The 16,882-nt window shown below is 42.8% G+C and overlaps 1 protein-coding gene across 1 annotated transcript in view; it reads left to right on the forward strand.

Annotated features, from left to right (window-relative positions):
- hmcn2 (hemicentin 2) overlaps nt 1-16,501 on the forward strand; it is a 59,385-nt gene extending 42,884 nt beyond the window's left edge. The window contains exons 63-81 of the mRNA XM_024417427.2: nt 64-277; nt 620-754; nt 861-1,051; nt 2,372-2,453; nt 2,611-2,781; nt 2,949-3,101; nt 3,287-3,424; nt 12,420-12,541; nt 12,646-12,886; nt 13,048-13,107; nt 13,342-13,461; nt 13,774-13,908; nt 14,019-14,138; nt 14,274-14,399; nt 14,714-14,842; nt 14,951-15,244; nt 15,496-15,615; nt 15,709-15,835; nt 16,117-16,501. Of these exons, the coding sequence (XP_024273195.1) occupies nt 64-277; nt 620-754; nt 861-1,051; nt 2,372-2,453; nt 2,611-2,781; nt 2,949-3,101; nt 3,287-3,424; nt 12,420-12,541; nt 12,646-12,886; nt 13,048-13,107; nt 13,342-13,461; nt 13,774-13,908; nt 14,019-14,138; nt 14,274-14,399; nt 14,714-14,842; nt 14,951-15,244; nt 15,496-15,615; nt 15,709-15,835; nt 16,117-16,501 (3,063 nt within the window). The remainder of the gene's footprint in view (nt 1-63; nt 278-619; nt 755-860; nt 1,052-2,371; nt 2,454-2,610; nt 2,782-2,948; nt 3,102-3,286; nt 3,425-12,419; nt 12,542-12,645; nt 12,887-13,047; nt 13,108-13,341; nt 13,462-13,773; nt 13,909-14,018; nt 14,139-14,273; nt 14,400-14,713; nt 14,843-14,950; nt 15,245-15,495; nt 15,616-15,708; nt 15,836-16,116) is intronic.
- Nucleotides 16,502-16,882: the final 381 nt, after the last annotated feature.

Here is a 16,882-nt window from a genome sequence, read left to right on the forward strand (position 1 = left end):
CTTTACAGTGTATAATCAAGGTGATATAGGTGAAGATTCTGATCAACTTTTTGCCCCTTGTAGCCAGGTGATGGTGGTGTGTTCACCTGTGTGGCCACCAACACAGCAGGCACAGCGAGACAGGACACCCGCCTGTCCGTCAACATGAGGCCCGCCTTCAAGGAGTTACCTGGTGACGTGACCCTGAACAAAGGCCAAAGTCTAAGCTTGTCTTGCCATGGCCAGGGCACCCCTACCCCTGTCATCTCCTGGACCGCTAACAACAGCCCCTATCCAGGTACTCCACTAGCTACATATTCTGTTATGATTGATTTAAGGATTGATATCTTGATTGCTGCAATAGTCTCTCTCTCTAGATCTCTATCTATCTATCTATCTATCTATCTATCTATCTATCTATCTATCTATCTATCTATCTATCTATCTATCTATCTATCTATCTATCTATCTATCTATCTATCTATCTATCTATCTATCTATCTATCTATCTATCTATCTGTCTGTCTATCTATCTATCTATCTATCTATCTATCTATCTATCTATCTATCTATCTATCTATCTATCTATCTATCTATCTATCTATCTATCTATTTCTCTCTCTAACTCTATCTATCTCAGGTTCCAGTGTGGATGAGGCAGGCAGAAGCTCCCTGGTCATAGAGAATGTGACCATGAGTGATGCGGGAACCTATGTGTGCCTAGCAGAGAACAGTGTGGGCACCATTAGAGCACTCTCATTTGTCCGCATTAGAGGTGAGCACTTTCAAGACATGACCACAGTTTAGACTGTTTATATTTGTATTGTTCTATTTGTTGATAGGGGTACACTGTATGTAAGGGGTGTATCATGTATCCTTAGAACCTCCAGTTCTGAAGGGAGAGGCCCACATCTCTCAGACTGTGGCCCAGGGTGGCACAGCCATGCTGGACTGTCCTGTCCAGGGAAACCCTAGTCCTGTCCTCCGCTGGCTCCGTGACGGCAGACCCCTTCTCCACTCCCTTCGCCTGCAACCCCTCCATAATGGCTCCCTGGCCATCTACAGCGTCACGGTAACACATCACGTGTCCCATCTGTTTCCCTCAGAAATATTTTTATCCAGTGTTCTTTGAATTTGAGAGTTCATATCTTGAGTTAAAAAATGTCTGTACAAACAAAAAGAGAGTAGGCTTACACAAGAAATGATGGACAATTTTGAAGTCAGCTTAAGAGTGAGAGGATGGACCACTGACTGCAGTCAATTTGCACTCCATCTGCAATCCTGGGTCATGGAACATTGTGTGACCTACAGTAACTGCAGTGTCCGAGTCTGGCTGTAATCAGATTGGCGTGAGTTCAGTCAGAGCCTAACAGTATTAGCTAGAGAGGAAAGGAGGGAGCTCAGACATGGATGTTCCCAGGCTCTCTCCCTGTTCTGCCGGCTGTAACGTTGTTAACTTTGTTACCTCTATAGCTAATGCTGGAATAGTACACCCTGCAGCTGACACTTTCTCAAAGACAAATAGTTCTTCTCACAGAGAGCTCTGTGATACTCTGTTGTCATACTGAGTTATTGCCGAACGAGCTAATGGAAAAACCATAAACTTTCCTTTTTAGAAAATGTCAGCTTTTAAATGCGTCAATGAGGGATAGAAGTTCCATAAAAAAATCTGAAATATGCATCAGTCCTTTTCAACAGAAAAAATATGAATACTGTCTGTGGAACTCAGTGTCTATTGTAGAGTTGACTGACGCACTCAAAGAAACTCAAACGGGACTTCTTAGGACGGCAAGACTTTATTCAGCAGCATCCAACAGTACACCATACTTCAGCATGTGGAAACGTATTTCTGACCCGTCAGTAAGCTAACACACCCTTTTAGAAACTTTGAAACAGGGCAGGACCTAAAAGACTCATCCCTTGGTCGTCATACCAGATTGTTACTTCACTGAAGGATATAATGCTGACAGGTTATGATGATCAGTTTGGAAGTCAAGATCACCTATTTTCTATTATCTTAGACGTACACGAAGTTGATACAGAGGATTAAACAAAGGTGTTTTAAGACATCATCAGCTTGATTTATAAATGTTGTGGTTAATAATTGGCCAATTAATGCAGGTTATTGTTAGTATATGAATATGACAAGTACAGCTTCTAGTAGAAGCCTACACACTCACACATTCACAATCTTCACACACACACACTACACACTCACATTTAGCTGAACCACTGGGGTAATGTCACAACATTCTATGATGTTATTTGGAAGAGTGAAAGGATGATTGTCCCCACCAGCAATATCAATCCTCATATTTCAGAGGAACAATAATAATGTGCTTGTGTTAAATGTGTTTATGCCATAACATCTATCTGTCGCCATCGGTGTCAGAGAGGAGATGCAGGGGAGTACCAGTGTGTGGCTGAGAGTGAGGCTGGAGTCGCGGAGAGAACTGTCTCTCTCAAAATACAGAGTAAGTGATGTGTGGACCATAAACACAGTCACAACAACATCCAAATACTGTTGTGAAAATATGAAAAGGGAGTATTCTTAAAATTACACACATTTTTTATTTCATTCTCTAAATGTATTTTTTCTCTCGCTCTCTCTCTCGCTCTCTCTTGCCACAGTTAAGGGAGGTTACTCTAATTGGGAGGAGTGGGGCCCATGCAGCACCACCTGTGGACGAGGGGTTCAGGAGCGAATCAGGTTATGCAACAATCCAGAGCCAGTCAATGGGGGGCGATCATGCGACGGTCCCAGTATGGACTCCAGAAGATGTCAGACTGGACTCTGTCCAGGTACGGCTGATTGAACTGATCTCCTGTCACTCCAAACAGATGCAGCTGAATTTAACAATGGAATTATATAATGTAAATAAAAAGATTAGTACTATATTCCCCCCCCTCTCTCTCTCTCTCTCTCTCTCTCTCCCCCCTCCATCTTTCTCTATGTTTGGTGACTGAAGGGGAGGCCCCTCGTAAGGCCAGGGGCAGCCTGATAGGGATGGTGAATGATAGGGAGTTTGGGGTGTCGTTCCTGGAGGTTAACATCACAGAGGACCTAGAGGAGGGAACCAGCACCCTGCAGGCCCACCTGGACAACATCCCCCCTAGTGTGGGTGAGTATGGGAGTGGGAGAGGATTCTGTTTAGAAATACCAATCAAGTCAATAACTTAATCAAGTTGTGAAGACGTTGTGTATATATCCCTCAGTCACTGTCATTGAGCATGTCTGTATCCTGACCTATCATACTCTTAGAGATGTTTCCATATAAGCTGTGGTCTTACTACGGATGTTTTGCAGGTCCATTGCTGCGGGCGCTCGTGTCTGTGTTTGCTCCCATCTACTGGACCACAGTGCTGCAGACTGGAGCAGCCAGGAACGGCTACTCACTGACCCAGGGCCTGTTCAGACAGGAGTCCCAACTGGAGTTTGACACAGGTCAGTTAAGAACAGATACAGTTACATTCTGCAAAATAACCTGAATTGTTTTACTCTACTTTAAATGTAGTCCTACAACAGTGTTTGTCTCTACTGAACTGAATTTTACCTTTAAATCTGTACAGGTGTAAGATCTTAATTGGATCACCCTGTTGTTGCAAGAAATGTTCTTAATAGCAGGAAATACAAACTTGTAGTGTATTGCAAGGTTAAACAGGCTTCTCAAGTTTATAATTTCCACTTTAACCCCCCCTAAGGTCGATGTCCGTGCCCCCCTGGATATTGAATTAGCATAATAAAAACAATCCCCATAAAAATCAGTCAGTTTAAGATAGATATTGGATGCGTCTCAATCCACTGCGTCTGCCCATGTCGCACTTCAGCATCTGTGGTGACAGAGCTAGAGCGGTGTCTGTCAGCCCATGAGACATCCCGAAGATCGGTCTTCTCACAAAATCGCCTGTAGCGTCTGTTTGGCCCCTCTATGGAAAGGTGAGACTCTCACGAGCGTCTTGGGACTCATCTGAAGTCGATACAGCCGATCTACCATCTTCTGTCTGTAGCGTCCGAACAGTTTGGGCTACACACTAACCCCTCTGTGGAAAGGTGAGACTCTCACGAGCGTCTTGGGACTCATCTGAAGTCGATACAGCCGATCTACCATCTTCTGTCTGTAGCGTCCGAACAGTTTGGGCTACACACTAACCCCTCTGTGGAATGGTGAGACTCTCACGAACACGTACATGTCTGTTGTTTTGCACAGGAACCACAAGACTGAAGGTCCCCAGTAGCAGTTGAAAGAATGAATGGTAGTATATACAGAGACTGTTTAGTGCCAAAAATAAGGGTTTAAATACACGTAAGAAAGAAATAACAAATGTTTCCTAATCTGTCTTATATCGCTGTTTAATGTAGTGAATCTGTTATTCAATGCATTTCTATGGCCAAATAGCAGTAAGGACAAAAATAATGTTTCATCAAATTTTTAAAAATTAAATATTTTTTTGTGATACTTCGAGGTGTCTTAAAATACCAAATCAAATAGCAAAATGATCCCTGGTATGACCATCTTAAAACAATTCCATATAGCTTAGTAGAACCCCCCGCCCCAGCTTAGACAGGGCTTAGAAACTTGTCCGATTTAATTTGCCCTAGCAAAAAAATGTATCAACACTTAAACAAATGTCCATTTAATTAATAATCATCACAATAATTCACATTTCCTCTTGCTGCAGAATTCTGGTGGTCTAATTAAGATCCTACGTATGTACGTTGTAAGAGAACCAGCAGAGGGCATATTTCTCCATGACTGCAGTTCATTTTTGTTCACTTGAGAATTCAGATTCCTAGTCCTTTATTGTCCCCAAATTTGTCACAATAATACACAAGAAGAGTGAAACACAACAGCAGCTTCTTACAAAAACATAGTGCCTTCAGAAAGTATTCATACCCCTCGACTTATTCCACATTTAGTTGTTACAGCCTGAATTCAAAAATTGATTAAATTACTTTTTTCTCTCACCAATCTACACACAATAAATACCCCATAATGACAAAGTGACAACATGTTTTTAGAAATGCATGCAAAGTTATTGAAAATGAAATACAGAAATATGTCATTTCCATAAGTATTCACACCCCTGAGTCAATACTTTGTAGAAGCACCTTTGGAAGTGATTACAACGGTAAGTCTCTAAGAGCTGGATTGTGCAACATTTGCCCATTATTCTTTAAAAAATTATTCAAGCTCAGTCAAATTGGTTGTTGATCATTGCTGGACAACCATTTTCAGGTCTTGCCATAGATTTTCAAGTAGATTTAAGTCAAAACTGTAACTCGGCCACTCAGGAACATTCACTGTCTTCATGGTAAGCAACTCCAGTGTAGATTTGATCTTGTGTTTTAGGCTATTGTCCTGCTGAAAGGTGAATTAATCTCCCAGTGTCTGGTGGAAAGCAGACAGAACCAGGTTTTCCTATAGGATTTTGCCTCTGCTTAGCTCCATTCCATTTCTTTTTTTATCCTGAAAAACTCCCCAGTCCTTAACTATTACAAGCATATCCATAACATGAGGCAGCCACCACTATGCTTGAACATATAGAGTGGTAATTAGTCATGTGTCGTATTGGATTTGCCTCAAACATAACACTTTGTGTTAAGGATAAAAAGTGAATTGCTTTGCCACATTTTTTTCAGTATTACTTTAGTGCCATGTTGCAAACAGGATGCATGTTTTTGGAATATTTTTATTCTGTACATGCTTCCTTCTTTTCACTCTGTCAATTAGGTTAGTATTATGGAGTAACTACAATGTTGTTGATCCATCCTCAGTTTTATCCTATCACAGCTATTAAACTCTGTAACTGGTTTTAACTGGTTTCCTTCCTCTCTGGCAACTGAGTTAGGAAGGACACCTGTATCTTTACAGCAGTGACTGGGTGTATTGATACACCACCCAAAGTTTAATGAATAATTTCACAATGTGTAAAGGGATGTTCAATGTCTGTTTTTATTTTTATTTTTACACATCTACCAATAGGTGCCCTTTGAGAGGCATTGGAAAACCCTGGTCTTTGTCGTTGAATCTGTGTTTGAAATGCACCGCTCAACTGAGGGACATTACAATTATCTGTATATGTGGGGTACAGAGATGAGGTAATCATTCCAAAATAATGTTAAACACTATTATTGCACACAGTGAGTCCATGCAACTTATTGTTACGGTTTTCTAGGTGTGAAGGAGAGTCGAACCAAACTGCAGCGTCACATCATGAAGCACAGTAAGATATTTAATGCCAACAGACAAGTGATGGAGGTCCAGTATGGGATCCTGAAGTCTAGTGCAATATGACAAAAGGGGTCTCATCATTATCTGTGAGATCAGGATCAGTGGAGGCTTGGGGGAGGAGCTATAGGAGGATGGGCTCATTGTAGTGGTTTAAATGGAACGGTATCAAACATATGGAAACCACGTTTGACTCTGTTCCATTTATTCAATTTCAGCCACTACAATAAGCACGTCCTCCAATAGCTCATCCCACCAGCCTCCGCTGATCAGGACCGGTGTGGATAACATCACACGCTACTCATACAAGTATGATGCTAATAGTCAGCTCATAGTTACGACCTCAACGGCAACATTAATTGACTGATTCATGGCAACAGTGCCAGACTAATGCCGTTGCGCTATGACTTACAAGACCGCATGACAAGACTTTGAGATATTCAGTACGAAATGGATGAAGATGGCTTCCTTCGCCTGCGGGACAATGTCATGTCTGATTACAGCTCCAACTGACAGTGTCAGAGAGGAGTGTTCACTACCGCTATAACGGCCTAGGCAGGACACGTGAAGGCCCGCAGCTTCAGTTCTTCTATGCTGGCCTGATCAAACCTACCAGGGTGACCGACATGTTCAACCATTCCAGCTCTGAGATCACTTCCCTCTACTTTGACCTGCAGGGACACCACCTCATTGCCGTGGGGCTAAGCAGCGGGGAGGAATGCTACGTAGCCTGTGATAACTCTGGCACGCCACTGGCCATCTTCAGTAGCCACGGTCACATTGTCAAGGAAATGCTCTACACCACTTACAGAGACAATTACCAAGACTAAAACTCTCCTTTTAGCTGATCATCGGGTTCCTCGGCGGTCTCTATGACCCGCTAACCAATCTGGTGCACCTGGGGAGGAGGGACTATGTATGATGTGGTGGCTGGGAGGTGAACCACTCCCAACCATAACCTGTGGATGGAGCTCAGCATCAACCCCAAGCTTTTCAACCTCTACTCCTTCAACAACAGCTACGCTACAGATATTAGCAGTTGGTTGCAACTGTTTGGGTTTCAGCTCCACAATGTTGTCCCTGGTTATCCCAAGCCGGAGGTGGAGAGCATGGAGCAAACCTACGCAATGATTAGGACTCAAACCAAGACACAAGACTGGGACCCTAGTAAGGTTCTGTTGGGTATCCAGTGTGAGTTGCCGAAACACCTGAAGAACTTAATCACTCTGGACCGGCTGCCTATGAGTAAGGTGAGTGGTCAGCTGGGGGCATGGCATGGCCGGAGGCCCCGCTTCTCTGCCATCTCCTCTATCTTTACTAAGGACGTCAAGTTTGCCATCAGAGATGATGTCGTCATCTCATCATTGGGGTTGCTAGCGAGGACAGCCTTTGTGTGGCAGCAGTCCTAAACCACGCAGTCTACCTGTCAGGCCTGCACTTCATGGTGGGCGTTCTGGATACTCACTACTTCATTAAGCCTGACCTGCTGGAGGGGGACCTAGGAGTGGTCGGCCACACCGTAGTGGGTCGCGTTCTGGACAACGGCGCCAACATGACCTTGTCCCAGATGATGACTGTGGTGGGAGCTTCGCTGACATCCAGATGCAAAACAGGACTCACTTCAACATCCACTACGGTGTCACAGAGGAGGAGAAGGAACATGTGCTGGAGGAGGCCAAGCACAGAGCGGTGGAGCAGTCCTGGGTCATACAGCACAGGAGGCTGGAGGAAGGAGAGAAGGGCTCCAGGCTCTCGACACAAAGGGGATGGTTTCCATGTGTTTGATGCCATTCCATTTACTCCGCTACAGCAGCTTCCACTGAACAATGTTGTGATTTGCTCTCATTTCAGTTTATACAGTACGTATCTCTCTGTGATCTGTGAAATTGTAGTGACAGCTGCTGTCTTTTTTTTGTGACGACAAGACTCACTGGCATCTGGGATTTTGCTTCTTCCTGCTTATTTGACATTCTGGTGGTACAATGGAATAGATTGTGTGAGTTTAGACAAATTAAATTGTATATAGCAAGTGCTTAATTAATCTCGTTAATCCGATCAATAGACTTGATCACTGGAGTTACACAGAGCAACGGGAAAAAGTATTCAAGCTGAACCTATACAGTATAATTTAATTTTTAACAAATTGCTTATTGTAAAATATGTCATGTATTATCTGGGTGGAGCTCCTTTCATCTCATAAAGTATTATTTGTATAATTGATTTACTGGACTAGAATGTGGAGCTTTCAGGGCAGACTATAGTGGCCTACACAAAGTGCTAAATCATTGTGTAAATGCTGCAAATAGCTCATCATATTGCAATTCACAGGTATTACATTCATTGTACCTTAATTATCCTGATGCCATTACAAGGCTGTCCTTACCAGTCCCTGTTCAGTTAGACAGACGTGTATCCGAGCTAGCAAGTCAATTGGCAGACAGTACAGAAGATAAGTCTCACTGAGTAATCCGAAAGTCATGAATTAGTTGTAAGAATCAATGGTTTTCATGGTACAAAAAGGTGATAAGCTTGTAAAAAATGTCCAAATCAAATGTAATTGGTCACATACACATGTTATTACGAGTGTAGCAAAATGTTTTTGCTTCTAGTTCCGACAGTGCAGCAATATCTAAAACAAGTAATATCTAACAATTCCACAACAAATACCTAATACACACAGATCTAAGTAAAGGAATGGAATAAGATTATATAAAAATATGGATTGGCAATGACAGAGCGGCATAGGCTAAGAAGCAATAGATAATATAGAATACAGTATATACATGAGATGAGTAATGCAAGATATGTAAACATTGTTAAAGTGACTAGTGCTCCATGTATTAAAGTGGTCAATGATTTCAAGTCTGTATGTAGGCAGTAGCCTCTCTGTGCTAGTGATGGCTGTTTAACAGTCTGATGGCCTTGAAATAGAAGCTGTTTTTCAGTCTCGGTCCCAGCTTTGATGCACCTGTACTGACCTCGCCTTCTGAATGGTAGCAGGGTGAACAGGCAGTTGCTTGGGTGGTTGTTGTCCTTGATCTTTTTGGCCTTCCTGTGACATCGGGCGCTGTAGGTGTCATGGAGGGCAGGTAGTTAGCCACCCGTGATCCGTTGTGCAGACCGCACCACCCTCTGAAGAGCCCTGCGGTTGTGGGCGATGCAGTTGCCGTACCAGGTGGTGATACAGCCCGACAGGATACTCTCAATTGTGCATCTGTTTGAAGAAGTTTGAAGGTTGTAGGTGCTAAGCCTAATTTTCTTCAGCCTCCTGAGGTTGAAGAGGCGCTGTTGCGCCTTCTTCACCACACTGTCTGTGTGGGTGGACCATTTTGTAGGACAAGGCACACTTAAAGTTTATCAAGTGGCTAGAAGTATAGACTAATAATCAGGAGCGGGAAGTCAGAGCAAGGTGAAAAGCAGACAGGATGACAAATTCACAGTGGGTGTCTTATAAGAGCATGAGTGTATACTAGCTACAGGTCAAATGTAGTAGATGTGGAGGAGGATTTTTCAAAGAGAAATGCACACAGAGAGAGTAGCTGTTTCCCACAGATAAAATTGACTGGAAACAGCAATGTTTCAATATTTGTATGTATTTGGTCTGTGCTTCATTTACTACAACAAAGTCACATTGTGTTACAGCATTAGTCATTCCCATTCCTATGTGAAACGTTTGTAAGTGATGCTGTATGCCTCTGTCTAGTATTCCACAGAAATGATCTGAGGAAATTCGATGTGCATAAGAGTGCACCGTCTTCACAACAGCTAAAATATTTTCCATGTAGCCCCAGTTAAACAAGCCTTAGTAAAGCAATGGTTTACGCCGTCCTTTGAAACCTCTAAGAATTCTCCTTATTTCCTAAGACAGACTTTCATGTATGGGAATGAACTTGAAGTATTTAGTATTTAATTTATTTTGGATTAGAGTATGACATGTTTGGATCCGAAGAAGTTTATAAGGTAAAAATGTATTCTCGTCATTCACCCTCACGCGTTTCCCATACTCACAATTTGGTTGTATTTTTGTCATTGGGATGTGTATGGTTTGTGTGCTGACATTTGTGGTCTACGCTTTCATGCGTAAAGGAAAAGGCTGAACCAAAAGCATGAAGTGCTGTTGGACGGAGCCAAACACCATATATTCAGTATCACTTTAATACTGTCCAGTTCATCACAAATATAATTCTTTGCAACCTTATGTTGTTTTTTACTTTCACTCTCATTGGGTTGTATTGCAAAAAGGAATTGTATAAAACATAGGCTATATGGTATACTAGGTAACGCTTTACTTGACACCCAGCGTCATAATACATTATGACACGGTCATAATCATGTCATAACAGCGGACAAAACTTGTCATAACGTGACATAATTGCATTATTATTATTTTTTTTTTAACCTTTATTTAACCAGGTAGGCAAGTTGAGAACAAGTTCTCATTTACAACTGCGACCTGGCCAAGATAAAGCAAAGCAGTTCGACACATACAACAACACAGAGTTACACATGGAGTAGAACAAACATACAGTCAATAATACAGTAGAAAAATAAGTCTATATACAATGATATGGCACCTACATAAGTGTCAAAAGTTCTATATCATTTTTTTTTTTACCTGATATTATTGTAATTGTGCACACATCGATGTCAGCCATGCAGCTTACCCCAATGCTCTGTTGCTGATGACTGAGATGAATGCAGGGACAGATTTCAGGAGCAGGACAAGACACCCTCTTTTTGACTGATGACTGATATAAGGGCGTGTATGAGATAGGCCTATCTGGCTTGTATGATTATTAAGGTCATAATGTTTCATGACAGTGTCAAAATGTATTTTCTTAGTCCAAGTAAAGTGACACAGGATGTTATAATGCTTCATGACAGTGTCAAAGTGTATTTTCTTAGTCCAAGTAAAGTGACACAGGATGTTATAATGCTTCATGACAGTGTCAAAGTGTATTTTCTTAGTCCAAGTAAAGTGACACAGGATGTTATAATGCTTCATGACAGTGTCAAAGTGTATTTTCTTAGTCCAAGTAAAGTGACACAGGATGTTATAATGCTTCATGACAGTGTCAAAGTGTATTTTCTTAGTCCAAGTAAAGTGACACAGGATGTTATAATGCTTCATGACAGTGTCAAAGTGTATTTTCTTAGTCCAAGTAAAGTGACACAGGATGTTATAATGCTTCATGACAGTGTCAAAGTGTCCAAGTAAAGTGACACAGGATGTTATAATGCTTCATGACAGTGTCAAAGTGTATTTTCTTAGTCCAAGTAAAGTGACACAGGATGTTATAATGCTTCATGACAGTGTCAAAGTGTATTTTCTTAGTCCAAGTAAAGTGACACAGGATGTCATAATGTTTCATGACAGTGTCAAAGTGTATTTTCTTAGTCCAAGTAAAGTGACACAGGATGTTATAATGCTTCATGACAGTGTCAAAGTGTACTTTCTTAGTCCAAGTAAAGTGACACAGGATGTTATAATGCTTCATGACAGTGTCATAAAGTGTATTTTCTGCAAGTTATTTAAAATATGATGAAAACAACATGACTGTAAAGCATTCATTACATCAAAACAAAGGATTTAAGAGAGATTTTCAAATGAAAGTTAACTTCTTGGCAGGGAAAATTCTAATTTGAATAAATGTGGGTTTTGACACTAATGTAGGTGTCATAACCAGCCATAAAATAATGCAATATATATCACAACAGATGTAAATATATGGGTCATGACAGTTATGGCCATGTTATGTCAGCTGTTATGACACATGACATAGTTGTGATCGTGTGGTAACGTGTTATGACACTGGGTGTCAAGTAAAGTATTACCGAATAACGGTATAACATATTTTGGGTAAATTAATTGATAGTATTCCCTATAATTGAAATACTCTGCCCATTGGTCACATTGATGATATTCTCTTAGTTGGGTAAATGAGTCTGAGAGCGAAGAGGGTGTGATTGCTAATATACATTTATGTTTTACGGGATACTGTGTACTCTGATGGTATCAAAACGCTTGACTGCATTTTCTACTCTGGACTTTGGACTATGTCTTTTCTGTGAGTGCTCCAGGAAGTGGGTGTAAATAATGGGAAGTTAATATTTTGGGTGTGGAAAGTTCATGTTCAAAACAAGTTTATTTTTATTTTGTATTATTCCATGCTGTATCTGAACGTTCTGTTTGTGTGTGTGTGTAACCAGGAGAGAGCCTTCGGTTAACACATGTAGCCAGAGGTCTGGACTCAGAGGGGGTTCTCCTAATGGACATCGTTATCAATGGCTTTGTCCCTCCAACATTATCAACCTCCCATCTCAATCTGCAGGTGTGTAATGACTAACACTCTCATCCTAAAGCCAGCTCATGTCCCTGACCGTGACTAACCATGACACTCTATCTCTAATATGATGATTGCTTTGTGTCCTGGAGGAGTTTGATGAGTCATACGTGCAGACGGGACCAGGACAGCTGTACTCGTGGTCGTCCCAGGCACATCAGAGAGCAGGCGGTCCCATGGTGCTGCGCTGTAACCACTCCATCATCTACGAGGGCCGAGAGGAGCGCCAGGGGCCCCTGTTGCAGCTGCTTAAGGTGTCCCAGATGAGTGGCATCTACAGCATATTTACTCTCAGTCTGGACTTCCAGATGACAGCCTCACTACTCCTACCAGGTCAGTGCAAACACAAGACAGACAAACACAAGACAGACAAACACTTGACCTTAAACTGATGTACTGTAGCAAACATGTTGCATTTTTGTCATTGTAGTTGTTTAAATGTAAGTTGCAATTTAATCGGTTCATAGACTTAAGGTGGTGCTCTGTATTTTTAGATGGTGATGGAGAAACATGTCCGAAAGGTTTTGTCCTGGATACAGCCTCTTACTGTGCTGGTATGTTTTTGTATAATTTTGCCTTCTGTGATTTAAAATAAAAAATAAGCTAAAAAACAAAAATGTATTAAAATTTAAAAATTAAAATAATCCAAAATACCCTTTTTGGATTGACCAATCATATTTTGTATTGCAGTGTAATTATAATGTATTACAACAATACAATTACAAAGTATTACAATACAATGAACTCATGCAGAAAGTCTTAATAAACTGTAACTGTTGAATCGTTAGATGAGGATGAATGTGCTGCAGAATCGCCCTGCTCTCATTCCTGCAACAATGTGATGGGTGGCTTTTCCTGTGCCTGTCCCTCCGGCTTCACCATCTCTCCAAAGACCAACACATGCCAAGGTCAGCCACAGGAAACACTCTCACTGAATGCTGCACACTTTATCACACCATTTTATGTCTCCTCTTTAGATACGTAATTACATTAGGTGATCTGTCTGTATATGGCTCTGGTATCATGTTGATTGGTAAGCTGTATTTAGAAGGCAATCTATTGTGACAGATAGAAAAACACAAATATTTACATTCATTTAAATAGTCAGATAGATAGTGCACACAATATCTGGTTCTGAGATTATCTGAACTGATGGTATCGCTGTGAATGTATAAACACTGTTATTGTAGACACTTCAAATTTGTGGTACCTCTCTGCAGATATTGATGAATGTGCTCAGGCTTCCCACATGTGCCACTACAACCAGCAGTGTGTGAACACGGTTGGCACGTACCGCTGCCAGGCTAAATGTGGCCCAGGGTTCAAGCCCAGCGCCATGGGAACCAGCTGTGAAGGCAAGTCTATTCGCAACAAATGAAAAGTTTATTTAGGATTTTCTTTCAGCCGCTCATCACCTGTATAAGGCATATTAGTAACAGAGGTAGAGCTGTGGTGTGAGTTTCAGATGTGGATGAGTGCCAGGAGTCGTCTCTCTCCCCGTGTCAACAGCAGTGTCTGAACACCCTGGGCTCCTTCCGCTGTGTCTGCAACCCTGGCTACCAGCTCTCTGGGCACCGATGTCTAGGTCAGTGGCCCCTGCGGCTCACTGATGATATTTTCAACAGATTCAAATGTTTCACACCAGGATGCAGTAAACTGTAAGTTATGGAAGCAGTTAACTTATGGAGTCTCAAACTCCTTTATGCTTGTTTGTAAACAGACATCAACGAGTGCAGCAGGAATGTGTGCCCAGCTCACCAGCAGTGTCGCAACACAGAGGGAGGCTACCAGTGTTTCGACAGCTGCCCAGCTGGCATGAGAATGGGAGAGAATGGGGCCTGTGTGGGTATGATGCCATTCATAATTAATGTGTCTGTTACTCTGACTGTTGTTGCATGCAGGTACAGCTTTGTGCCATGAGAATGATGACCCTAGTGGTTAGAGTGTTGGACTAGTAACCGGAAGGTTGCAAGTTCAAATCCCCGAGCTGACAAGGTACAAATCTGTCATTCTGCCCCTGAACAGGCAGTTAATCCACTGTTCCTAGGCCGTCATTGAAAATAAGAATTTGTTCTTAACTGACTTGCCTAGTAAAATAAAGGTAAAATTACAAAATTTAAAAAAATTAAGCCCTGTGTTTACCAGTGTTTTGTCTCACAGATGTGGACGAGTGCCAGGATGGGAGCCACATGTGCCGCTACAGCCAGATGTGTCAGAACACTATTGGGGGGTACGGCTGTGTCTGCCCCAGAGGTTATCGGTCCCAGGGGGTGGGCCGTCCATGCCTGGGTAAGACAATTCATTTTGGCATAGTCATGTTTTACTCCACAACACAATATGCTACTGTCCAATAAAATGTGGTTCTAAGTAGTGTCTGAGTCTTGTTTTGCCTTTCAGACGTTGATGAGTGCCTACAGACGCCGAGTCCCTGTGCCCACCAGTGCCGTAACGTGCCAGGCAGCTTCCGGTGCCTCTGCCCACCAGGCACTGTGTTACTGGGGGATGGGCGCTCCTGTGCTGGCCTAGAGAGAGGACAGGCCTTCTCCAACGGTACCCGCATCAGGGAAAGACTGCGCCCACAGCTGGTGTCATCGCTCGGTAGGCCCATCCTCTCACGGCATCATGGGGTATCCCGCATCACCAGACAAAGCTGCCCCATAGGCTACACCAACCGAGATGGCACATGTGTCGGTGAGTGTTGCTCCCCCTAAAGTAGAAGTCCCTTTGGAAACATTTCCCCACATAAAGATGTTGTTATTAAATAACCCAAACCACCAAGGGCACTTTGGTTCTGTCATCTAATTGGCATCTGTTTTTTTGTGGACAAGATGGAGAAGAAGTTTCTCATTTTCCTTGAACGTCTGTAAGCAAAGGCCGCAAGCCAGGGACTTTAATCTGATACCACCGGTGCTTACCTCATCATGTCATTGATCTCTGTACAGATGTGGATGAGTGCTTGCTGAGGAAGCCGTGCCAACATGAGTGCCGAAACACAATAGGCAGTTTCCAGTGCCTCTGTCCTACAGGCTACCAGCTCTTACCCAACGGCAGGAGCTGTAAAGGTATGGAGAAAATACACATAACCACTCATCACAACTGGGTTTACATTGCCACGAACATACAAAGGTACTGAGTTTCCTTTCTGATGCTTGCAGACATTGATGAGTGTGCAGTACAAGGCATCCAGTGTGGACACAACCAGATGTGCTTCAACACTCGTGGAGGACATCAGTGTCTGGACACGCCCTGCCCTGCATCCTATCAGAAAGGAGGGAGCCCAGGGTAAGGGGCCTGTTGCAATGTGTGGCTAGTTAGACAGATTGTTTCCTGGGTATTTTTGTAATATTGTAGTTACCGTAGTTACTTATCACACAACCATAGTCATTTTTTGTGTAGTTAGCTATGTATGTAATAAGTCACCGACCATTGATGCCACAAAACCATGAATTGGTTGTTGTGAACAGTATTTATGTATTGTATGTGTCACTGAACTTTAGAGCCAGCTGGCAACAGTATCGGTACCTCTGGAAGTGTAACAGTTGACTCTTCTTTCTCCATGGCAGGACGTGCTACAGACCCTGCTCTTGGGACTGTGCCTCTGGAGGTTCCCCTCTGCTACTGCAGTACAAGCTGCTGACCCTCCCCCTCGGCATCCTAGCCAATCACAACGTGGTGCGCCTGTCGGCCTTCTCTGAGGCGGGGGTGTTGCAGGAGAGAACATCCTTCACCATCCTGGAGCAGGGCAGTGAGGGGGATCCGGGGGCAGGGGGCCAGCTATTTAGCATCAGGGATGAGGCAGGCAGGGGCATCATCTTCACCCTACGGCCCCTGCAGAGACCAGGCCTGGTGCGTCTGAGGGTGCAGGCCACCACCCTCTCCACACAGGGCCGCATCACATACCAGAGCATCTTCATCATCTACATCTCTATCTCTAGATACCCCTACTGAGCCCCCAGCTGCAACGTGGAACTGACTGTGTTTTCCCCTAAGAGGCCCCTGTCCCCTTCCTCAATCTCTGTAGAATCAGGCTCCCGGCCTGTGAGACCGAGTATGCCAACCAAGCCAAGCCAAGAAAGCACTAATCAAGAGACAAAGCAAACAGTATTATCCCTAAGGATTTCACTGATATTTGTACCCTTATCTGTGGTACAATGTAAACTGTATTGAAATGGATCTTAAACTGTGAGGACATGGTTTAGTCAAAAATCTGTTCTGTTTTGTTGGATTTATCACAATGAACACGCCAAAGATGGTCCTATAGCATTAGAATGGCGTGCAGCTATTTATATTGTGAAAATGCTACAGGTTTGTCAATATTATTTTATCTCG

This window comes from Oncorhynchus tshawytscha, linkage group LG04 (assembly GCF_018296145.1).
Source record: "Oncorhynchus tshawytscha isolate Ot180627B linkage group LG04, Otsh_v2.0, whole genome shotgun sequence".
Classification (NCBI taxonomy): Eukaryota; Metazoa; Chordata; class Actinopteri; order Salmoniformes; family Salmonidae; genus Oncorhynchus; species Oncorhynchus tshawytscha.